The 26220-nt window shown below is 45.3% G+C and overlaps 2 protein-coding genes across 2 annotated transcripts in view; both read right to left on the bottom strand.

The window, feature by feature from the left end:
- The window catches only part of LOC147106643 (immunoglobulin superfamily member 22-like), a 144516-nt gene extending 129434 nt beyond the window's left edge, over nucleotides 1-15082 (bottom strand). The window contains exons 1-2 of the mRNA XM_086007661.1: nucleotides 14394-15082; nucleotides 10421-10541 (exon numbers count right to left, since the gene is read on the bottom strand). The gene's annotated coding sequence lies outside the window, so the exon portion shown is untranslated. The remainder of the gene's footprint in view (nucleotides 1-10420; nucleotides 10542-14393) is intronic.
- Nucleotides 15083-24138: 9056 nt separating this feature from the next.
- The window catches only part of tkfc (triokinase/FMN cyclase), an 84899-nt gene continuing 82817 nt past the window's right edge, over nucleotides 24139-26220 (bottom strand). The window contains exon 17 of the mRNA XM_086007662.1: nucleotides 24139-26028. Coding sequence (XP_085863788.1) covers nucleotides 25855-26028 — 174 coding nt within the window. The 3' untranslated portion in view covers nucleotides 24139-25854. The remainder of the gene's footprint in view (nucleotides 26029-26220) is intronic.

Below are 26220 nucleotides of genomic sequence, written 5' to 3' on the forward strand. Positions count from 1 at the left end.
TCCATGTCATCTGCAAACTTTGAAATAGTGCCCTGTATACCCAAGTCCAGGTTATTAATGTATCTCAAAAAGAGCAGTGGTCCTAATACCGACCGCTGGGGAAACACCACGGTATACCTCCCTCCAGCCCAAAAAAAAACATTCACTACTACTCTCTGTTTTCTGTCTCTTAGCCAATTTTGCATCCATGCTGCCACTCTCTCTTTAATCTCATGGGCTTTAATTTTGCTAACAGGTCTATTTTGAAAGTCCAAATACACAATATCTTCCATACTACCCTCATCAACCCTCTCCGTTATTTCACCAAAGAACTCTATCAAGTTAGTCAAACATGATTTGCCTTTAACAAATCTGTGCTGACTTTCGTTTATTAGCCCTTACTTTTTTCACGCCAATTAATTTTGTCCTGGATTATTGTCTCTAGTTGCTGAGTTTATCCCTCTCCCCTTTTTTAAACCGAAGTTTAACATTTGCAATCCTTCAGTCCTCTGGCACCACCCACTTATCCAAGGAGGATTGGAAGGTTGTGGCCAGAGCCTCTGCAATTTCCATCCTTACTTCCCTCAGTAACCTCAAATCAAATCAAATCAAATCAACTTTTATTGTCATTGTTAGTGCACAAGTGCAGTACAACGAAATGTAGGCTTGCGGCTCCCGAGAGTGTACATTTAGATTAAGACATTTAAACATTCAACATACATTTGGCTTGTAATACATTAACATAAACATAACCATAATAAAGTGCATTGGCAGATGTGCAGGCTTTAGAGTTTATTTGTGGAGTTCAGTAGGATGATAGCCCTGGGAAAGAAGCTGTTCCTAAATCTGGTCGTACGGGTGCGAATGCATCTGTAGCGTCTCCCAGATGGCAGGAGGGCGAACAGACTGTGGCTGGGGTGGGTAGGGTCTTTGATGATGGACCGTGACCTCCGTAAACAGCGTTTCTGGTATATGTGTTCTATGGTCGGTAGCCGGGTGCCGGTAATGCGTTGGGCATTGGATGTATCCCATCCGGACCGGGTTAATTATCTACTTTGAAGTCAGGCAACCTTTTAAATACAAACTCTTTATCTATTTTTATCCTATCCAATATCACTACTGCCCCCTCCTTTATTGCTACTATTCTCTAGTGAAGACAGTTGCAAAGTACTCATTTAGTACCTCGGCCATGCCATCTGCCTCCACAAGATCTCCCTTTTGATCGTTAATCAGTCCCACCCTTCCTTTGACTACCCTTTTACTAATTATGTGTTTATAAAAGACTTTTGGGTTCCCTTTTATGTTAGCCGCTTATCTATTCTCATACTCTCTTTACCTCCCTTATTCCCTTTTATAGATCTCCTCTGTACTTTCTATATTCAGCTTGTTTCTGTACTGTATTATGAATCTTACATTTGTCATAAGCCTCCTTTTTCTGTCTCATTTTACCTCTACATCATTAGTCATCCAGGCCCTTCCTTTCCCCCTCATGGGAATGTATCTACACTGTACCCAAACCATCTCTTCTTTAAAGGCCTCCCATTGTTCAATTACTGTTTGGCCTATGCATTTTTGATTCCAATCCACCTGGGCCAGATCTCTTTTCAGCTCACTGAAGTTAGCCCTCCTCCAGTCAAATATTTTTATGCTTGATTGTTCCTTGTCCTTTTCCATAACTATTCTAAACCTGATGATATTATGATCACTGTCTCTCCCATTGAAACATGGTCCACTTGCCCCACTTCATTCCCCAGAACTAAATCCAGCATGGCTTCCTTCCTCGTTGAGCTGGAAACACACTGATCAAGAAAGTTCTCTTGTACACATTTTAGGAATTCCTCCCCCTCTTTGCCCTTTACACTGTTACTATTCCAGTCCATATTAGGATAATTAAAGTCCTCCATTATCACTACTCTGTAGCTCTTATATCTTTCTGTAATTTGCCTGCACATTTGCTCCTCTATCTCCTTCCCCCCTCGGTTGCTTGACCAGGAGATTAATCTTGAATTTCTGGAGTGTTGGCAAACCTAGCTGCATCTGATATGGGAGTGTTTCATGTAAAGGGAGTTTAACTCTGCAACTAACCCATATTGTACCTAAGCTGTTGTGGGAACATTTGATGCCGACACATAGGCCCCCGAATGTACTGCTCCTGTCCTGGCCCAGGAACGCTGTTATTTCCTATTGCAATGCAAGCCCATACCCTGACAAGGCTGAGTGCTAACAAAAGGGGGAGGAAATTTGAACACAGCTGCAGGTCTCTCAGGAGCATTGAGCAAGTAACACACTAGGAAAATGAGTTGATAGATTGGTACTGATCCCACTCACCTCATCTGCATGCCTGTGATGGGCCTGTACCTCCACATTTGACTCCCACAGGTGTAAGATACCTGATTCGGGTATCCGGTTGCCTGTCACTTTAATTCACCGCCCCATTCCCACTCAGACCTCACTGTACTCGGGCTCTTGCATTGTTCCACGGAAGCTCAACGTAAGCTCGAGGAACAGCACCTCATCTTCTGATTAGGCACTTTACAGCCTTCCGGACTCAACATCGAGTTCAACAATTTCAGATCATAACCTCGGCCCCCATTACATTTTTGCTTATATTTTATCCACATCTTTGTTTTGGCCCTTCTTCCCCCCACCCCTTTTTTTTCTCTCCCACATGGCAGCTGTCTCTCATTCTGCCAGAACATTTCACACCTAATCTGAGCTGTCTTTTGTCTCCACTAGTCCTATCACCATCTCGTCTCGTTTTGAATACCTCTTAATGTCTCTTCACTTCTTTTGTTCTCTCCCAGCCCTGCCTTTCGATCTATTTCATTTCCTTTCCAGTTTTGAAAAAGGGTTAGACCCGAAACGTCGACTCTATTTTCTCTCCACGGATGTTGCCTGGCCTGCTGAGTTTTCCCAGCATTTTCTGTTGTTATTACGAAGGATTAGGATTTGGTTTAATCTCATATGATTAAGGTTTTTGCTTTCTTTTAAATTGCGGATAAGAACATAAGAAATAGGAGCAGGAGTAGGCCATTCGGCCCCTCGAGCCTGCTCCGCCATTCAATAAGATCATGGCTGATCTGATCTTGGCCTCAACTCCACTTTCCTGCCCGCTCCCCATAACCCTTGATTCCCCTGTTTTTCAAAAATCTGTCTATCTCCACCTTGAATATATTCAATGACTCCACCTCCACAGCTCTCTGGGGTAGAGAATTCCAAAGATTCCAAAGAAGAAATGCCTCCTCATCTCCGTTTTAAATGGGCGACCCCTTATTCTGAAACTATGCCCCCTAGTTCTAGATTCCCCCACGAGGGGAAACATCCTCTCAGCATCTACCCTGTCAATCCCCCTCAGAATCTTATATGTTTCAATAAGATCACCTCTCATTCTTCTAAACTCCAGTGAGTATAGGCCCAACCTGCTCAACCTTTCTTCATAAGACAACCCCTTCAACTCAGGAATCAACCGAGTGAACCTTCTCTGAACTGCCTCCAATGCAAGTATATCCTTCCTTAAATAAAGAGACCAAAACTGTACGCAGTGCTCCAGGTGTGGTCTCACCAACGCCCTGTACAGTTGTAGCAAGACTTCCCTACTTTTATACTCCATCCCCCTTGCAATAAAAGCCAATATTCCATTTGCCTTCCTAATTACTTGCTGTACCAGCATGCTAACTTTTTGTGTTTCATGTACGAGGACACCCAGATCCCTCTGTACCGCAGCATTCTGTAGTCTCTCTCCATTTAAATAATATTTTGCTTTTTCTATTCTTCCTACCAAAGTGGATAACCTCACATTTTCCCACATTATACTCCATCTGCCAAATTTTTGCCCACTCACTTAACCTGTCTGTATCTCTTTGCAGACTCTGTGTCCTCCTCACAACTTGCTTTCCCACCTATCTTTGTATGGCTTGTGGATTCGTACTGTAGCTAGAAATAATGAAATGGTTAACTTGTTCATTCCCAGGATGCTTTAGGGTTTAATGTATGAATGCACAATTTAGCTGACTGTGCTGTTTATTTTCTGCTGAGTTGCAGGATGTGTGATTCGTGCTTGTTTGACTAAACTTTGTCAATACATTATGAAACAAGTTATAGGAAGTGAGACAATGGGCCCAAGATGGTAAACAAGTTAGCATCTGGTGTTTTGTTAGGAACCTCCTCATTTCTGGGGGTTTTGTTCACAATAACTACTGTCATGCTATAATGAATCATCTAGGACAGTATGCGTGACTAGAGGCCTATAAAGATCTTGAGCTTTCCTTCACAATTTGTAGAGAGAGACAAGAACGAAAGGTTCAATGATGGTTACGTCTCTAGCCAGAGGAACAATGGGGTAATTGCGTTTATTTCTCTGTATGATTACTGCTTAGAGATATCGGCCAGAATTTTGCCAGCGCTCAGAGTGCGGGTTTGGAGGCTGGACCGCTGTCAAAATTGCAAAGATTGACAGCGGGTAGGAAACCCGCTGTCAACCCACCTCCAATCAATCTTCCCAAGTGTCAGGTCCCCGATTTGTGCATGGACCCAACACCTAGCGGCGAGAAGAGGATTAAAGCTACTTACCTGCCTGTTAGCGGGTACTTGATCGTTGTTAACTGGCTCTTTTTCAATTTTGCCGCTTCTGCCTCCAGTTTCCCGACACCACACCAGGTAAGTGTGGCGTGTTGTGAGTCTGCTGTAATGTTTCTGCATTGATGACAGCTGCAGAAGTGGGGTGAAGGATCCAATGGTGCACTGGTGAGTTTCAGAGGTAAGAAAATGTTGGGAAAATCATTTTTAATGCATTTACACGTTGGATGTCTAGTGCCACCTCATTGGGAGGACCTCTCCCACCAGTGACAGATCGCTTCTGTAACCTCACCTGCAGCTGCCATCTGTTCTAGCCAAAGGAGGGAGTCCCTGGAGAGCCTGGGTGCAAGAGCTCACCTTTGTACAGTGATTGTCAGTGTTTGCAGCACCTCAATGCTGTAAAACACTGAGAAATGAGCTGTCAAAAAAAAAATGTGGTCCCTTTAAGAAAACCGGCAGATGACGCGTCATCAAATGACGTCATCTGACTGGCTTCCTCTTAATTGTCCGGCAAGCCCACAAGGAGGGCGTAACAAGGCCAACCAAGGGAAAATCACGTCCGTGGGCCGGATGCAGTTGGGGCGGCTGGAAACCAGCTGACCCGCTCCCAAGCCACATCCATTTACAAAATTGCGGCCATTGAGTGTGTCAAGACTTGGTCGAAAACAATAAAAGGTTTAAGTTGCAAACATATTTAGTTTCAGATTCAAATTCTCTTACACAGGGAAATCCCAGAGCAATGTAAATGAGTCTCTGCATCTTTTTCCTAATCTTTCTGCTGGAAAAAGGGGTGTTGTAAAGGGCAAGCATCAGGAAAATCAATCCTGAGATGTCTGAAATGGGAAGGTTGCTCCATTTCTCAGGACTAACAACTTGATAATCACAAAAGTTAATCAGAAAACGAATTTAAAAAATATTGTGTTGCTCATGGCTCAGTTCAAAGGTCAGCCACTTGCTGTCAATTCCCACAGAAAACGTACAGCAGACGTTAGCACACCAGCGAACCATACAACTGTACCCTCCCCCCCTGTAGTGTATGTACCTTTAAGAGGAGAGCTACTTTTACAGCTCCTGTATACTGTAGTACCGGCAGTGACCACACCTGTATATAAACCCTGAGTAGGGATTTGTACTGTTAGTTTTTAGAATACCCTCATCCAGTAAACACCTGTTGATTGTTCATCTGCAGTCTCCGTCTATTTATTGAAGAACACCATACCTTAAGATTCACGGATTTAACACCCCCAATGTTGTTTGCGCACTCAGGGCTCGATTTTAACGCAGCCGACAGGCGGGCTTTTAGGCGTGTGGGGGGTTAAAATCGCCAAACCTGGGGGTCGGGACCCCCCCGCCTGGTTCCTGCCTCCACGCCATTTTAACCTAGGTGTGTCTGATGGATCCGAATCAGTCCCGCGTGCAACAGGTGGGACTGGTCTTTAGGGTTCTTAAACTGCACTAATTGGCCTTTACAATCCCATTTTAACAGGCCCTTGCCTGTTTAACCCTTTTCCCACGTAAAACACGCCTGGTGGGGATCACGCCTGTGAAACCTGGCGTGAACACTATTGGCTTGCTGACTATCAGCTGCAGGTCCAAAATTAAAGAGGTTATTTGATCAGTCATCATTTGCAGGTGGCAGGACTTTGATGTCTCAGGCCTGGGGCAACTTTTAGCAGGCCTAACCACACCTGTGGAAGGTTGGAGCCTCACACACTTCTCCAGTGTGACCTCCTGCGAGACCCCTCTCGCCACCCTCACTCAGCGCTTCCTCAACTGAGGCATCTACCAGAAGCACGGGAGGCCTTTTTTTCCTTCCCTTCTTGGCATTAGAGGACCTCCAGCACCAGGCACAGCAGCAGCAGAACCAGGAACAACAGCAGCACCAGCAACAGCAGCAGGAGCGCCAGGCTGCTGCTCACCCACCTGAGGCAGCACAGGCCAGAAGGGGCCAGCGCATGGAAGCCCGTCGGCGCAGGAGATACCCCCCAAACAGGGTCTACAGACACAGGGTCAGCTACCGCAACATGACTGAGCAGCAGTGCCAAAGGCGGCTCCGACTTTCGCGATAGGTAGTGACTGACATCTGCGCAATGATACAGCAAGACCTGCTGCCCAGAGGACCAGGTGGACACTCCTTACCAGTGGCCATCAAAGTCACCACCACACTCAACTATTTTGCCTCAGGCTCATTCCAGGGATCAGCAGCAGACATCAGCGGCATCTCCCAGTCGGCCGCACACACTTGCATCACGCAGGTAACCGATGCCCTCTTTGCCCTCGCGCACAATCACATCCATTTCACCAGGGATCACGCAAATGTGACGGCGCGAGCGGTTGGATTAGGTCATCTGGCAGACTTTCCAAGGGTGCAGGGCGTCATTGACTGCACACATGTGGCCCTTAGGGCACCCCATCACAATCCAGGTATTTTTGTCAACCGCAAGGGCTTCCACTCCCTTAACGTTCAGCTGGTGTGTGACCACAAGAAGGAGATTTTGCATGTTTGTGCCAAGTACCCTGGCAGTTGCCATGACTCCTTCATACTGCGCCAGTCTAGTGTGCCTCCGCTATTCAGTCCGCCAGACCAACTTCACGGATGGCTGCTTGGAGACAAGGGCTATCCCCTGAGGACTTGGCTAATGACGCCGTTGAGGAGGCCAGCCAACGAAGCTGAGGAGCGCTACAACTCCAGCCACATTTCCACTAGATCCGTAATCATGCAAACCATCGGCTTGCTGAAGATGCGCTTCAGATGCCTGGATAGATCAGGTGGAGCCCTACAGTACTCAGCAGCCAGGGTCTCCAGAATCGTCGTGGTTTGCTGTGCACTCCACAACATGGCACAGCGTTGTGGCTTGCAGATTCCTGAGGACCAAGTGGCTCCTCACATACCCTCCTCAGATGATGATGATGATGAGGAGGAGGAGGAGGGCGAGAACGAGCATCCTGCAGAGGCCCATCAACCAGCGGCAGCATTACGCGAGAACATTGCTGCCCGGGATGCAAGGAACGCACTCATCCTGTCCAGATTTGCTTAGCCTAGTAAATCAAACTCTTTTGCCTCGCAGCTTCTTACCTGAGCATCGACAATGGCCAAACCCTGCGGATTCCGAGCTATTTGACCAGCATCCTGACAACTGCAAGTAATCCTAAGCCCTCAATGTGAAAGCCCCATTCGCGAAATGACACATGCCAGAACAGCAGCAGTTGCCATCAGAATTTTTATGAGAAACAAACAACTGATGGCATTTGTATAAAATACACAGCATTTCACCCAAGTGACTACCCTTGTGACTATTTGTGCTTTATTTTCCTCTTACGCGTGCTCCTACGTAGTGTTTCCCCTGCGGCTTCAGCAGATGTGGAGGCCCCTTGCTCAATTTCCTGCTGCTCCTGACTCGACACCTTTGGCAGGCGTCCTCTGGGGTGGCGAGCCTGTGAGGGCTCGCCAGCAGTCTGCTGCTCCTGCAGCTGTGCAGGAGTTGAGACGTCTATCTCCGTTGGGTGTGAACTCTGGCGGGGCTCTGACCGAGGGCCCTGCAGTAGCATGGAAGTGTGAGCGCTTGGAGAGGAGCCCCCACTTCCTTGAGGTCTGCCACCAACCACTCTCTCATGGGTCAGGTCCCCCTCAGTGCCTGCAAGTGGCTTGAGAGCAGCTTGCTGCACATCAGGGGAGCCATGGGGACCCGTATCTGTAATGGCAGTCCTACTCAGAAGGACTTCCATGAAGGTCTGGTTTCTCTGTTCAATAGATGCCCATCGCTCCTCAAGAGATGTCATTCTATTCTGAACACTCACCATGTTTTCCATACCCTGGCGACTAACCTCCTCCATGGCCGTAGCCCTCCTCTCTACCATAGCCAGCCTTACCACGGAGGCAGCAATCATTTCCACGTAGGTAGTCATCCTTTCCGTGTTGATGCTTTTATGCGTCACTGACTCCACAAAGGCTCTGCTCATGTTCACTATGGACTCCTCCATTCGCTCCACACTTGCAGCGACCCTGAAGACAAAACCTGCCAGAGACTCCTGCATCTATGCATGGAGTTCCATCACCTCTGATCTTACGAATGGACCCAGAGGCAGAGGGTCGACATGCAGCTGAGCCGAGCTAGCAGAGTCCTGCGCCCTCCGATGAGGACTCTCCACTGCTGTTCCTGTCTCCACAATCTGCTGATGCTCACTAGTGAGCTGTGATACACCAGGTGACAAATCTACTCTTATGTCCCGAAGGTCCCACTGAGGTGTGAGTGTCTGCGCTGGTGCTGGGTGCGCTTATTTCTGCTGACGCTGCGCCCTCAGAGGTTGCAGATCCCTCTGAGGAGTCTGGCATCTCAGGCTCTTCCTCCTGCACAGTGGGGACGGGGGCTCTCGATGGTCCTGTGGGGGAGTCAAGGAAAAAGTTAGAGATGTGATGTTAAGGTTACATGCACATTGCATTTTGCAGATGATCGTAAGTCCATATGATGTAGCTTCAGAATCATTATCAGCGACTCATGCAATGCCAATGAGAGGGAAAACTATTCTGTCACCAGCTTGCGGGGATGCTCCTGTCTGTCCTTCCCCAACTTCCGCATCTCGGTCAGCCCCGGCAATCTCCAGGATGCCTTCCTCCCAGGGGGTGAGCTGGGCTACTGAGGGCGGCCCTCCTCCTGTCCTGGCTCGCGCTCTCCTGTTGTGAGCTCTCTTTTCCTGCAATGAGGGAGACAAGTGGCGGTTGAGTGAGAATGAAGGAGTGAGTGCAGAGATTGCATAGCATAGATACTTAGAAGGAGACAAAGATTGAGTGAGGTTGCAAGACCAAGGGCTCTCCCTGTGTGTAGTCAGTTGTGTTCAAAGCATCAGAGTGAGAGGGAGTGTGAGGGCTGCATGGTGGAATAGTTCTGTGAATGTGAGCATAGAGAGAGAGGGAATGGGTAAGGGTGCATGGATGTGAATGTCTAGTTGGATGTGCAAGAAGAGATTGCTGAAGCAGAGTGCTGGTGAGGAAAGGCAATGGGGATCAGATTGAGGGTGATGGAAACATCATATAGTACTTACTTTTCCAGTGCGAAGGTGGTCATGGAATCTTTTCCTGCACTGCAACCACGTTCTTTGTGTGAGCCCCAAGCAGTTGACTTGACCTGCCACCTGTAGCCACACAGCCTTGGTCTGACTGGGAGGCCTCTTCCTCCCTGAAGAAGGGAACAGGACCTCCCTGTGGGCCCTAGCACCATCCAGTAATGCCTGTAGTGAAGCCTCATCAAATTTGGGGGCAGATCTGGCCCTCCCGCTGGCCGTTGCTCCTGCAGGCTCCTGTGCCATCTTAATGGTGAGGTTTGGGAGCCTGCAGAGGAAGCAAGGCTTGCTGTGGACCTTAGAAGCAGCAGCAATGACGTCATATTCTGCGACTTTCTGACTGGAAATACTCAATTGCCAAGGCTTCCCACACGTTGGAAATCAATTGGCCAATTGTGTTAAATTTGCATCAATCTCACAGACCCATTTACAATCGTGTGGGAATCACTGAATTCGGGGAATCCGCCAATTCCCCGCACCCGAGTTAAAATCGACCCCTTAGTATTTATGTTGAAATGAGACTAACTGCTGAATTTCACATTACTGAAAAAGCAACAGGCAATTGACTCAACGTCATTACAACTGCCTTACATTCTGCTTTTGGCAGATGGGTCCCCCGCGTCTCAGTGTGTCTAGGCTTACACATGAAAATTGGCCACTTGGTAGAGGCCTACTGATAGAACTGTAACTCAGGAAGGAGTTAATACATTCAGAATAAAGAGGCAAAACTGTGTTAGAAGACTGGAGGATTATTCTACAAGGTATCTAAGAATGTGAACCAGAAATTCTGAAAATACAGGAGTCTTACTGCAACAGCTGGTAGATCTCTGCCTCCTGTTTGAAATGTTCCTTGCCTGTCAGTGGATGACCTTCAAGGCTTGTCCTGAAGTGGAGTCTGTGTCCTTAGGCTGATTTTAGCAGTTACTGATCTGAGAATGATAAGCGGATGCCTTAATCCTCATGACTACAAGCAGAATATAAACTACCCTGCAATGGGAATTGATAGAAATGGGGGAGCTCGCTGTTTGACCAAAACAACAGATGTACGGAGGCGAATGCGATGTGAGCATGGTTCATTCAGCAAAACCTGCTCTCTAACTATTTTAAAGAAGGTTCTAATTCTAGAAAAACCTCTGCCCATGATGAACTACTACAGAGCCGGCACAGGCACGATGGACAAGCGACATCCTTCTGTGCTGTATCATTCTCTGATTCTATGAATCTTCTCTGTGGGATGCTTGATTCACCGTGCATATAGGAAATATTTCTGGCATCTCTCATTGCTGTTGTACCAGATCTCTGTGAATCAGTTTTAATTGAGCAAGGAATAAACAAAACTATCCATCCCTGACTGTGCTTTCTTTCGGTAAGACCTTAGTCCAAGCATGAGTGACCAAGTTTCTGGAGCCAAAATTGAAATTAGGTACTGTTGCAGTCCTTTGATGAAGTATTTTTCTGAGGCACGTTTGCTGATGATACATTTTCATCCATCAGTCAAACACCATCAATATAATTTGTTCATCTAATTGCTCATGCACCATTTCAATTGTTATGTTTAGGATTAATTAGGAAGCCAAAAAAAAAGACCACCATGGCCACACTGTGCTCTCTTACACAATCGCAGATGCTGTGTGCCACAACTAGAGGCAGTACCTACTTAGATTATACATTGCTGGTCTCATCCAATTATCTGAAGGCAATTAACAAACCCCATCTGGCACAACTGACCACCACTTGGTTTGCATACTAATGGCCTTCCATTGATTTATTTAAAGCAATAAATACAAGATACAAATTTGGTTATGTAACCAGATTAATTGAAATGCTCTGAGGTAGAAAGTTGCAAGCTCAGACTGCCATCTTATTTTTGACTCAATAGACCTAGGCCGCAATTTACCCTACCTCGGCAGTGGGTTTCGGCTCCGCTGCTGGCTCCATCCCGGCCTCCAAAATGACTTTCTGATGACTGAACTAGTTAAGCCCATCCAGCAAGTTCCCCAGCCAATTGAAGGAAGTGGGTCTGACCGTCAACAGCCGGTTTCCTTAAAGGGACCATGCGTAAATTTATTTTGACATTTGTGCTGTCAGTGTTCTACAGCATTGAGGTGCTGCAAACACTGACAATGACTGCACAGAGGTGAAGGGCTACATCCAGGCTCTCCCATGACTCCCTCCATTATGGAGGGAGTCACAGCACGCAGGAAGGTCCTCTTCCCTTACCATGGGCGGAAGAGACCTCCCCAAGACACCAACACAGCCTGGTTGCACATTGCACAGGAGGACACAAGCAGGGATGTCGTCAGGAGGACCTGGCTGTCGTAGCGCAAACCTTTCAATGATTTCAGATGATCACAAACTGTTACTGCAAAGCCACACTCAACCTCATCCTGTTGTGCCACTCATCACATCCCCATCACTCTGCCTTCCCTACCCTACTCCTGCACATCCTTTCTCACACCAACTTACCTTGCACCTCCACCCATCCCTTTCTATCTACATTATAACATCTCCACCTCACGAGCCACCCCTCACACTCACCCTCAACCTAGTGCAATCATACCAACTAATAGCACACAAGGGTAGGCGCTTGGGTGTTTTAGCCAATGTTCATGTAAAGTTTCTGTTAATGTGCTATCAAACACTGAAATCTTTATTTTCAACACTTTGCGTTCTTGGACAGATTTATGTGCACCTTTGGAAGTGGCTTAGTGAGTTGCAGTGAATGGTGAGACATAACAGTACCCCCCACAATGCTGATGAGTGTGAAAGGAATGGCTTGCGTATTGTAAGGATGCTTTACGTTGTTGGTGTGGGGTGGTGCCAACCTGGCGCATCATGTGGCAGCCAGGGTGTACAGCATCAAGTGAAGTAAATGTGGCCATGGCGAGGCCATCCCTGGCCTCCCAGGCAGCAATGTGCTCGGGTGCTGATGCCCTCTGTCCTGTGCAGCATCAGGTGATTGCAAAGAAGGTTGGTGTTGTTGGTGCTGCTAATGTGCCTGGAGCTGATTGTGGTGCGATTCTGAGGACCAAGGTGAGAGAGTTTCAAGGGCACCCATGCTGATGGAATAGATGGCAGGTGAAGTAGAGATGACAGAAGCGATCTGTCAATAGTGGGAGAGGTAATGAAGTCAGGCTGGATGGAAACTTGTGTAAAGACTTGCAGCATCCTGTAGTGGAAATGCAGTTTAGAGAAGCTAGTGATTAAGGGAACATATCTCAATCAGCTGGGAGCTTTGACTTGATATTTGAAGTGGTCAACTCATCAGCTGATTCAATGGCCACTGACCTCCCGCCTCAGCTTTACAGACGAGGTCTAGGCACAGCGGGAAACTGGTGGGCAACCTGTCAAATCCAAAAAGCTGGGAAAAAAATTGTTAAGTGGCTGTAAACAAGCCACTAATGATTTTAATTGCCTCCCCCACTGCTGCCTGTTGGGTCTGCTCAGTGCTGGCAGACCCGACATCGGGATAGTCCAGTGTGCGCGTTTTGACAGCGGGTTCCCGACCCACTGTCAATCATTTTAAATTTAACAGCTGACCTGCCATCCATCCCATCCTCTGAGCGCCAGCAAATTTCCAGCCCTAGTCTTCATCTAGACTTTGACCATGCAGATCACAGAACTGATTTTCCTGGGTTCAGTGCCCAGGGAACACATTTTCCTAGCACAGTGATAAGGAAAAAAGGGGACAAAGATGCCTTTGTGTGCCAGGGATTTGCGGGGTTTCCTCACACAGGGATTCTAGTCCTGTGCTTAGGGGCAGCCATGGAATAGAGGAAGGAGGATGTGTTCCTTCTGCCTCATTTTCCTGTGATTTTTGTCCAAGTACCACCCCTGGTTCATGAAATACAGTTGCCCTTGATACTGTCCCATCCGAGTCCAAAGCAGTAAATATTGTGTCTGTCCACAATAAAGAAATAAGGTCAGACACTGATAACTGCAGATTAGTATCCTCTGACAAAGCTCATGGGAACCAAAGTGAATGGGATGTGAAGCTATTGAAACATCCCAGTTGTAACAACCTGCTGTCAGCTTACCAATTTCAGAGCAACTCTATCAACATATGACTCTCAATATCAGTCCTAATTTTCTTGATGTCCTGCAGACAGTTAGAGCAGTACGAACATAAAAACGTTTAGAAACAGGAAAATGCCATAAGGACCAACAAGCCCATTCTGGAGCTTTTGATTGGGGATGGCTCATTGGAGATCCTGACCTCTTACGACCCTGTGCTCGCTGACCTACATTGGCTCCTGGTTAAGCAAAGCCTCTATTTTAAAATTCTCATCCTTGTTTTCACATCCCTCCATGGCCTCGCCCCTCCCTGTCTCTCTAATATCCTCCAGCCCCACAACCACCCAGCCCCCACCCCTGAGAGATCTGTGCTCCTCTAAATCTGGCCTCTTGAGCATCCCTGATTTTAATCGCTCAACCATCATCGGTGGCAGTGCCTTCAGCTGCCAAGGCCCTAAGCTCTGGAATTCCCTCCCTAAACCTCTCCGCCTCTTTACCTCTCTTTCCTCCTTTAAAACATTTCTTAATTTCTCCTTATGTGGCTCGGTGTCAAATTGTGTTTGATAACACTCCTGTGAAGCGCCTTGGGACGTTTTACTACATTAAAGGCGCTAGATAAATAAAAGTATAGTTGTTGTTGACATATCTAGTCAGCTATTAACTTATAAACTCAACATCCACAGAAGATGCATTGTGTCATTCAACTTCTTGTAGGGTCTATACATGGCTTCCCTCACAAAGGAATTGTGAAGTCCTCTGCTTCTCACCTTTGTCAGTAACTAGATGGATGTTCTCAAAAGTGACATTGTTCCTTTGCTGATGCTGCACACTGTAAAAAGCAGTTAACTATCCATCTGAAAGACAAGCAGCGGCCTAATGATGGCTGACAAAAACAGACAGAAGTGGACACAGGAACACAAGAAACCATGGAATGGGAAATAGTCATACAGTTCATTGAACTCATTCTTCCAATGAATCAGAGATATATATATACATCATATACAAACTGCACTGTTATGGCTTCCAGTTAACCATTCCAAAGTGTCATTAATCAGGTGATTTATACCAAGCACAATGTCCAACAAGCCAAAACAACGTTTCCACCAAATGTACTCAATAGCATACCAAAGCACTCCATAAGCTAATTAATTATTTATGCAAGAATCTAATTTCTTATCAGATAATCATCCAACTTCTTTTTAATTGAGCTCAATGAATCAGCACTAACTCCATTCCATTCCAAACATCAATATTTTTGTGAAAAGAAATTCTCACACGAGATTTCTCTCACATGATCTCATTGAATGGCGGAGCAGGCTCGAAGGGCCGAATGGCCAACTCCTGCTCCTATCTTCTATGTTTCTATGTTGACCAACCTGTGGGGACCTAGGCCATGATTGTGGCCTTGATCCCAAAGAAAAAAGGCAATTTAATTAAAAAATTTAAATGACCCCCTTACAAAGGAGGCCATGGGGACACGCCTCTGCTAGTTCCGGCAAAGTCCCAGTGCGCCCCCCCCCCCACTATTACAGGGAATCTTCAGGCCTCCTTAGTGGAAGATGTTCCAGATGCATCACTAATGGCGTCCACCACTAGAACTACAAATCAGGGAACCTACCAGTTCTGACGAAAGATCATCGACCTGAAACGTTAACTCTGTTTCTCTCTTCACAGATGCTGCCTGACCTGCTGAGTTTCTCCAGCATTTTCTGTTTTTATTTCAGATTTCCAGCATCTGCAGTATTTTCCTTTTGTAACCTACCTCCTAACCTTTGTATTAGCGGCACAGATTTTCAAGGCTACAATTTATAAAATAAAAGCAAAAAAGAAATGGCAAAAAATATTCTGTGAGCAATGCATCTATTATGCTCTATTTCAGGGACCTTGAGCTGACTCTAGAGTTCGCTGTCTGTGCTCTCGTTGTGGTTACTTTTTGTCTCCCTGGTGTGGCCTTCAACACCACAGGACATCCATTAATTATTTTAAAGCCCAACCCTGACCTCCTGCTTATCCAAGTTCTACCCAGTCCAAGGAGCAACAACTCTATGAAATCTCTTACCATCTAAAGTAATCTCAGGAAATTCTAGGACTTCAGTAACATTCCAACCCCCTTTAGTGTACCCCAAAGACCAGAAGCTCCTGAACCCCTCAGTATACACCCCCCAGAACAGACATAGACCAGAAATATCTGACATCCCTCAACGTACTTTACAAACAGATGTCCTTGATACCCCTAAGTGTACCTCTGTCTGGAGGTGTTGATAGTCCAGTTGTTCTGAACACTCCTCAGTGTAACCCACAGACCACATTATCCTGGCCCCTTTAGTGCACTCCATAGACTGGACATTTCTGATATCTTTCAGTGAATGTGACACACCAGATTCTCTTGATACCTCTGAGTATGTCCCACAGATCAGAAACTGCCTGACACCCGAGTGTGCCTCACAGACCAGACATTCCTGGTATCACTCTCGTCATTGATCGTTCTTTTTGGATATTCAGATACACTCAGCATCGCAATGCCCAACAAAAGCATTCTTTGCACAAGACAATGAATACTGACAAGTTGAAAGCATGAATCTGACATGCACCTTTAAGCCTGAAAGGAAACCATTACCCTCCTTAAATGATTTTTTTTCAATTATTTCAAACTGTGCCCAGTTTTTTTGTTATGTTAAGTCCAATTTGTAATACAATCCTAGCTTTCTTTCTTTCCTGTTCACATAATTTACTATGATTCAAATAAATTAATAAAAGTACCCCATATGTTGGTGAGATCGTAGTGATACGTAGGACAAGTAACATTGGAAAACTTTGTTAACAGCCAATGTTGAATATTCCAAAGTACAATCAGAGATTCATAATATTCATAAAAACTACAACTCTTTGTTTCACTTTTTAATTTTAGCTGTCAGAGGGAGAAACGTTCCATCACTAGTAGATTAAAGACCACGCCTTCCTAAAATGTATTACACTTCACTCTAGACACAGATCTGTTTTTAAGGTCCATCTTAAATAACATTTCACATTTCTAATTTTAATTTTAACTTTTGGTTAACAAAGAAATTGGGGAAAGAGATCTTACCTGTTGCTGCAGTGCCCAGTTCCTAACTGAGCCAGAGAGAGCTGAGGACAGAGCAGTTGTAGACTGTGTCGCTGCTCTGAAGAGAAATCATTAGGAGATCTGACAGCCCTCGTCTCCAACAGGCATTCAGGCTCAGGAAACGCGACTAATTTGGCACATGAGCTAAAATTCTATAAATGCACAGTCCTCCTGTGGGATATTCACTTACTTCAAAGAAACTTAGCTCAGCAGTTTGCACTTTGCAGCTAAATGAGAAGTTCAGCAGTGATGGGTCACTCACACTCTCTGTATCCTTCTCTCTGCTCCAAGACTACCTGGGTGGTTCTGTGCCTCGGTGATCACTTCACATTCTCATTATGTTCAAAATTTCCCGTGCCATTTCTTTGCTTTCAAGATTCCCCGATATCCCTTTGTCTTCAAGATTTCCCCTGGATTCTCTTTCAAGTGTCAACTTGACTCAGTGGTAACATTTCTGTCTCTAAGTCAGAAGGTCATTGGCTCAAGCCACATTCTAGGTCTTGAGCACATAGCCTAGGATGTGATATTACCTTCTGGTGGTGGCAGAAAGCGGGCGGTAGTGGATCAGCCACTCGCTATACACGCTGTCCAATTTTCCTTTCCATTGACTTCAATAGAAAGAAAAATCAGGCGAGGTGTAGAACAGGCTGCCAATCCACAACCACTGTCGAAAGTTAAAATCAACCCTATTAATTCTGTACTGAGCGAGTGCTGCATTGTTGGAGGTGCTGCACTTTGGATGAAACGTTAACCATGGCCCCATCTGTCTGTTCAGCTGGACATAAAAGACCCCAATGGTAATATTTGAAGAGCAGGGGAGTTCTCTCGGTGAAATAACAACGGAAAATGCTGGAAACACTCAGCAGGCCAGGCAGCATCCGTGGTTGCTATTGTATTCGTTCTCTCGGTGTCCTGGTCAACAATTATCTCTCAACCAGCACTACAAAAAATAGATTTATCTTTTATTTATCTCATTGCCATTTCTGGGATTTTGCTTTTTGCAGCTTGGTTGCTGTGTTTGCAACTGTGACAACACTTCAAAAGTAAATCATTTGTCAATGAAGTGCTTTGAGACGTTCATTCGATGTGAATATGGATATTCTTTCTTTTCAATCTTTCCTTTCTCTCTCTACTTTCCATATTTCCCTGGTCTGTTTTGGACTTTTCAGGGATAAATGTTACCGAGGACAACAGGAGAACTCCCCGGCTCTTAGAATACTGCCCTGGGATCTTCTATCTATTATTTCTGTGTAACTCACTCCTACATATTGAACACTGTGTAACTCACTCCTACATATTGAACACTGTGTAACTCGCTCTTACATATTGAACACTGTGTAACTCGCTCTTATGCAGTCACTTTCAGTATAACTCACTGTGTGGTATTTAGCACTCTGTGTAACTCACTCCTGGATATGTATCACTCTGTGTAACTCACTCCTGGGAACTGATCATTCTGTGTAACTCACTCCTGGATATGTATCACTCTATGTAACTCACTCCTGGGAACTGATCATTCTATGTAACTCACTCCTGGATATGTATCACTCTATGTAACTCACTCCTGGGAACTGATCATTCTGTGTAACTCACTCCTGGGTATGCATCACTTTCTGTGTATCCATCACACGCGGTGTAACTCTCTCCCAGGAACCCATAACTCCCAGGTATTTATCATCAAATCACTTCCACATACCCATTCTTCTATCTGTAATTCACTTCCTGGTCTATTACAGTCTGTTTAAATCACTCATAAGAACATAAGAAATAGGAGCAGGAGTAGGCCAATCGGCCCCTCGAGCCTGCTCTGCCATTCAATAAGATCATGGCTGATCTGATCCTAACCGCCAATCCACTATCACAGAACCATCTCCTGAATCTAACAGAATTAGACACATGAAATAGGAGCAGGATCAGGCTACATGGCCCCTGGGCCCGCTCCGCTACCCACAGGGCCATGACCGATCCGAACCTAGACTCATGTCCAAATTCCTGCCCGCTCCCCGTAACCCTTAATTCCCTTTACTTCTAGGAAACTGTCTATTTCTGTTTTAAATTTATGTAATGATGTAGCTTCTACAGCTTTTTGGGGCAGCATATTCCATGGACCTACCACCCTCTGAGTGAAGTAGTTCCTCCTCATCTGTTTTGAAAGAGCAGCCCCTTATTCTAAGACTATGCCCCTAGTTCTAGTTTCACCCATCATCGGGAACATCTTCCCCGCATCCACCCGATCCAACCCCGTCACAATCTTATATGTTTCAATAAGATCGCCTCTCATTCTTCTGAACTCCAATGAGTAGAGTCCCAATCTACTCAACCTCTCCTCATATGTCCATCCCCTCATCCCCGGGATTAACCGAGTGAACCTTCTTTGTACTGACTCGAGAGCAAGTATGTCCTTTCTTAAGTATGGACACCAAAACTGTACGCAGTATTCCAGGTGCAGTCTCACCAATACCTTGTACAACTGAAGCAATACCTCCCTATTTTTATATTCTATCCCCCTAGCAATGAAAGCCAACATTCCATTGGCCTTCTTAATCACTTGCTGCACCTGCATACTAACCTTTTGAGTTTCGTGCACCAGGACCCCCAGATCCCTTTGTACTTCAGTGCTTTCCAGTTTCTTGCCATTAAGATAATAACTTGCTCTACGATTTTTCCTGCCAAAGTGCATAACCTCACACTTTCCAGTATTGTATTCCATCTGCCAAATCTCTGCCCACTTACTTAGCCTGTCGATGTCCCCTTGCAGGTTTTTTATGTCCTCCTCACTCACTACTTTCCCTCCCATCTTAGTATCATCTGCAAACTTTGATATGTTACACTCGGTCCCCTCCTCCAAATCGTTAATATAGATTGTAAAGAGTTGGGGACCCAGCACTGACCCCTGCGGAACACCACTAGTTACTGATTGCCAGTCTGAGAATGAACCATTTATCCCAACTCTCTGCCTTCTGTTAGATAGCCAATCCTCTATCCATGCCAGAATATTACCCCCAATCCCGTGATTTTTTATCTTAAGCAATAATCTTTTGTGTGGCACCTTGTCAAATGCCTTTTGGAAGTCTAAATACACTACGTCCACTGGTTCCCCTTTATCCACCCTATATGTTACTTCCTCAAAGAACTCCAGCAAATTTGTCAAACATGACTTCCCCTTCATAAAACTATGCTTTGTCCTATTAAATTATGATTATCCAAATGTCCTGTTACTGTCTCCTTAATAATGGACTCCAAAATTTTACCTACCACAGATGTTAGGCTAACCGGTCTATAGTTTCCAGCCTTCTGTCTACTGCCCTTTTTAAATAAGCGTGTTACATTAGCAGTTTTCCAGTCTGCCGGGACCTTTGCCAAGTCCAGGGAGTTTTGGAAAATTATTACCAATGCACCCACAATCCCTACCGCCACTTCCCTCAAGACCCTAGGATGTAAGCCATCAGGTCCAGGTGATTTATCCGCCTTGAGTCCCATTATTTTACCGAGTACCACTTCCTTAGTCTCTGTGTAACTTACTCCCAGGTATCCATCCAATTCTTCCTGTATGTCTCACCCATCTCCTCCCACTCTGTCCAACCCATAATTAATATACTTATATAGATAAGTACACGAGGGAGAAAGGAATAGAAGGATATGCTGATAGGGTTAGATGAAGTAGGGTGGGAGGAGGCTCGTGTGGAGCATAATTACTGTCTCAGACCAGTTGTGTAACATTTCTGATAGATTTGGTAGTGGATTAAATGGCGTACATTGTCATGCACATTCATACTCTCTGTTGTAGCAAGCATCTGCTTTTGGTGCCAGTGTTCCATTTTACATGGCTTCCACATTTTTTACGATTTAATCTCATGCAACAATATCCTCTCACAACTAAAGCTGCTGTTTTCTAAGTGCACATTCAGTGTCTGAGAAGGATGTGTAGAAATGTCTAAAGTATAAACCACTTGTCAAAAGACTGCCTTTAAAACTAAATCCTTTTCCTCCCCATTTACCTCTGTACCTTTTGAGCAGAGATATGGATCACTTATTGAGTTAGTAATGAAATTGTATTAACAGCAAAGCAAATCGCAAGACCCAACGGCAAGATCCCATCCCCTGCCTCACCAACAACCTTTCCCAGATCACAGAATGCTGTGAGTTGACTATTGCTAATAATCTTTAAGACTTTGACTTCTTAGTAATGAGCCCCAAGGATAGACAGAAAGATCTTTCCATAATGCTTAACTCATCCCCTATGCCTGGATCAGCTGTTTGCATTTTTCAGAGGTTGCATGTGCGGGTATTACTCTAATGATAAGTCCCAGAGGGAGAAGTGCTACTATAACCAGCTGTGTGGAATGACAACATAGGAGAAGCCTTTCTGCTGCACACTCCAGGGAAACAAAATACTGCAAACCCATCGCCTTATAAGAGAAAGGCTCAATGCTAAAACACCTGTTGCTAGCACTAATTGCTTATTCTGGGATACATGCAGCAACCCGATACACTTGTCTCTTTACACCAAACCTCTTTCTCCAATGGTGATATTGATTAATAAATACAAGATATAAAATCCTGATTGCATTAAAAATAATCACAACACACACAAGTTTAAGATGTGCCTTTTTCCATGTGCCTTGGTTTAGGACCTCAGCCCCAAATGATGCCAAGAAAGTTGAATAATCTGGACGGGTAAGGGAGGGAATTTGGGTAGGGAGCCGTTTCATCGGGGGCTTGTCCCTCAATGCCACTTCTAGGATTTTCTGCCAGAAGTGGTTGTGGCATATTATAATGGGAGGCAAATTATGGGATGATGTCACATAATGCATTTCCTGTCATTTGCACAGAGTCCGGTCGCTGAGGGAGTTTTACATTTTAAATAGCGTTTGCTGAGTGCTCTGAATCACAAAAAAAATTATAAACATTTCTTTCTTTAAATTTTCTGCCAGCACCTCAGGGCAAGCTATGCTGCACTTCCAGTGGCATTGCCCAGCTAAGAAGGGTGCCTCAGCAGTACGGTAAATGTTCCTAGTTCCCATCCTCAAAATGGTAATGACACTGATCCCAGGAATTGGGCCAGGGTCAGGATTACACCTGACAGCCAGCCAGAAGTCCGGCCCCGCTGCACCTCCAGTGGCAGAATAGGATGGGAAAGATTTGAGGCTCAAGGCTGCACGACACCACCTATAAAGAGTAGGAAAGAAGTTAAGTTAAATCAAGAAGCAGTGGTTATGTGAAGCCAATATTGGGTGTTAAAGGAAAACCATAAAACAGTAGCGCTAGTTATGATTTAGATGTCAATTCCTTGGTTGCTCAGTGAGTAGCTGAGAAATATATAACAGATTCACCTCAGTCTGTGCTGAGTTAGGTACAATTGACCTCAGAACCTGACATGGGGAGGGGATTTTTTTTTAAAGTGATGCAGAGGAAACTTTTTCAGGATGCACTGTCTCAGGCACCATGAACTTCCCAAAATTGATGAGTGGATTTATAGAACAAACTCAGAAAATATAGTAAATTCTAGGTTAATTGATACCTTTTTGAATAAAACTAGATGAATACCTGTCCAGCACTGGAATGGGAGGAGGGGGCAAGTTAATCTGAAGCTTTTCATGATGAAGGTTTTACTTGGGGAGGTTCTTCCTTCAACAGGTTACCCAAGTAATGAGTTGTGTCAGTATGCCTTGTCAGTTGTGGCTGATGATCGAAATTGAGCAGGAGTCAGTAATTCAGTAATATTTCAATATCCGGGGCTGCTTTGAACAGGGCCTTGGTCAACACTTTGCAGCTGGGAGAAGTATTGGTTGAGGCAACAGTCTCCGTTGGCAGCTTGCACCTACAAATGATATCATGGACGGCTGAGCGCAGCAGAGGGAGTGTGACTTCTGATGGAGAGCTCTCCTTTCCCGGGGGAACGGCGTCAGCTTGCCCAAGGAGGGGGGGATTTCATACAGGGCGTGGACTGAGGACGGGGCCGTTAAGACGTCAATCTTAGCAAAAGGTCAAGTTTCTAAAACCAGTTTCAGATACTCCAAGGATGACAGTTCTATCAGAAGTCCATCTTCCATCTGATAGTTTTTTGAGGATGTAACTGGTAGAATAGAGAAGGGAGAACCAGTGGACGTGGTGTATTTGGACTTTCAGAAGGCTTTCGATAAGGTCCCGCATAAGAGATTAGCGTGCAAAGTTAAAGCACATGGGATTGGGGGTAAGGTACTGACTTGGATAGAGAACTGGTTGGCAGACAGGAAGCAAAGAGTTGGAATAAACGGGTCTTTTTCCGAGTGGCAGGCAGTGATTAGTGGGGTACCGCAGGGATCGTTACTAGGACCCCAGCTATTCACAATATATATTAATGATTTAGACAAGGGAACTAGATGTAATATCTCCACGTTTGCAGACGACACAAAGCTGGGTGGGCGTGTGCTGTGAGGAGGATGCAGAGAAACTCCAGTATGATTTGGACAGGTTGGATGATTGGGCAGATGCAGTATAATGTGGATAAATGCGAGGTTATCCACTCTGGTGGCAAAAACAGGAAGGCAGATTATTATCTGAACGGCAATAGATTGGGAAAAGGAGAAGTGCAACGAGACCTGGGTGTCCTTGTGCACCAGTCGCTGAAGGTAAGCATGCAGGTGCAGCAGGCGGTTAAGAAGGCAAATGGTATGTTGGCCTTCATAGCGAGAGGATTCGAGTACAGGAGCAAGGATGCAGTTGTACAGGGCCTTGGTGAGACCACACCTTGAGTATTGTGTGCAGTTTTGGTCGCCTTATCTGAGGAAGGATGTTCTTGCCATGGAGGGAGTGCAGCGAAGATTCACCAGACTGATACCTGGGATGGCAGGAATGACGTATGAAGAGAGATTGGGTCGATTGGGCTTGTATTCGCTAGAGTTTAGAAGAATGAGAGGGGAATCTCATTGAAACTTATAAAATTCTAATAGGACTAGACAGACTAGATGCAGGAAGGATGTTCCCGATGGTGGGGGAGTCCAGAACCAGGGGTCACAGTCTAAGGATAAGGGGTAAGCCATTTAGGATTGAGAGGAGGAGGAATTTCTTCACCCAGAGAGTGGTGAACCTGTGGCATTCTCTACCACAGAAGGCCGTTGAGGCCAATTCATTAAATATATTCAAGAAGGAGTTAGATATATTTCTTAAGACTAAAGGGATCAAGGGATATGGGGAGAAAGCAGGGACAGGGTACTGAGTTTGGATGATCAGCCATGATCTCATTAAATGGTGGAACAGGTTCGAGGGGCCGAATGGCCTACTCCTGCTCCTATCTTCTATGTTTCTATGTAAAGTTTATTTTTTAAGATTTTTAAGAATTAATCAAAGGATATACCTGAGGAGCTCCTGTCCTGAACTATCACTTTCAGAAATAATAGTGTAGGTAGGAACTGTCGCAAATCAACAAAAATATTAAACACTGACCATTTAGATCTTTATTGAGTATGAGTTACATCACTGATAATAAACTCTCAGTTGATCATTGGTTACAAAATCTCTGCAGTCCTTTGTTCTGATATGTTTATCAATATTTGCAGGCACCTGCACCTCCTGATCTCCCCTTAGCCTTGGCCTCCCACTGCCTTCTGCACCAACTTTAATACAATGGCTATTCGACTTCAGTCTATTGGGGTGTCGATGTCTGAAATGGGAGTAACAGGTGAATGGAAGTTGGCCAGTGTTGATATGGTTAACCCACAATCAAGTATCCAAATTCTCAGAAAGAGTGAAAGAAGCTCCCATTTGCCAAATTATATTACAAATACATCTCTTTGGGACTTGTTATCAACTTTCTGCTTCGGTGGAGGGTACTGGTTGTTATATGGTGAATGTGGGTACTGGTGGGTGTAGGATGTGCATTAGGGATCAGTGATTGTACAGTGCACAGTGAGGAAGTTAGTACAGGAAACTTTGTGCTATCTGGCACCGACGGGACCGAGCTGTTGCCGTCCCATCAAAACTGCCGGACAAACTAGCGCTAATGTTGAAACATACGGAGATTTTGAGCTCCGTATCTGGAAACAAACCCTGTTGCTGCTTCTAAACAGTCGGCCGTACCTTGCAAGCGTCTCTGTAGCTTAGCAACAGCTTCAGCGAGACCTTGCAGAGCCTGACTGGTGAAAAAAAAGCAACGAAAAGAAAAAAAACCTAACGAAATGGCTCCTGATTTTTGCCGGTGGCTCGAGCATTCCGGACAGTTAACCTCCGGATAAACCAAAGTTTCCTGTAGGTTTAGGTGCACATTGGGTATCGATGGGTGCAGGGCAATGTTCGCTCTAATTGTTTCTGGCGGTGTGGCCCCTTTAAGGGGCTGCTCAGGCCATTCAAAATACCGCATATGCGCGTTTTTTGCATTGAAAAGCCGGCTGCATGGGATCCCTGGAGCGCTTAAAGGAAATGTTGGTGCAGGGTATACAGTGGATGTGTTATGTATAGGATGCACAGTGGGTTGCAATGAAAAATGATTCTAAAGTCAGACTGATTATTATCTTCTTTCTGCTGGAATTTTAATAAATTCCTTTTAACAGAAGTACTGATCAGTCACACAGTACAAATCAGTGTGTGTAGGGGCAGTGAGGCTCAGTTGGTGTAGTGCGCACAGTGAGTGCTAATATGTATGTAGTGCACAATGATTATCAGTAGGTGTAGATCGTAATCGAGGGACAGTAGGTATATGGTACACATTGGATGTCAGTAGGTGTAGGGAGCACAAGTAGGCATCAATGCATGCATGGTGCACAGTGGGTAATAGTGAGCGTAGGGTGCAAAGTAAGGAATAAGGATGAATAGGTGTTGGGTGTATAGACGGTATCAGTGACTGTAGGGTGCACAGTGAAGATGAATATGTATGGGGTGCACAGTGGGTATCAGTGGATGTAGAGTGCACAGAATAGCCATCTGTAAGTGTGGGGTGCAAAGTGGGTATTGGTGAATTACAGGAAAATAAACCAAGGAGCGAACACACTGATGTAATATAATGGTACCAATGAGGTTATTTCAAACTTTTTCCAAACACCTGCAACACATTTACTGCCAATAATAAAGGGGGCACTGGAATTAGAGAGCTCATGCAGTAAACATACACATTGAAAACAAAGACAGACTTCCCTTCCCCAAGCAGCTCCTCATTCCTGCACTTCTGGAGTAGGCTGTTCAAGAGCTGTCAAGATGGCCTTCAAAATGGCAGCACAGGCAACAGCGCCCGGATCGGGTCGGATGAGCTGAGTTGAAGTGATGTAACTTGCCCGTCCTGCCTTTGCTATCAGATCCTTGGTGGCTTCTGCGCCTGCTTCAGCTTTCTGGAAACAGAGATAGGAGATGAAAAGACAACAGCCCTCAATCCACAAAGCAGTCTCAACATACACTGATCTCAGGACCAGGATAGCAGTGTAACATAAAAAGAAAAAAGACTTGCATTTATATAGCGCCTTTCATGACCATTGTCCCAAAGCCCTTTACAGCCAATGAAGCACTTTTGAAGTGTAGTCACT

Source organism: Somniosus microcephalus, chromosome 15, assembly GCF_052327205.1.
Source record: "Somniosus microcephalus isolate GS21.2 chromosome 15, FLI_Smic_1.0, whole genome shotgun sequence".
NCBI classification, from domain to species: Eukaryota; Metazoa; Chordata; class Chondrichthyes; order Squaliformes; family Somniosidae; genus Somniosus; species Somniosus microcephalus.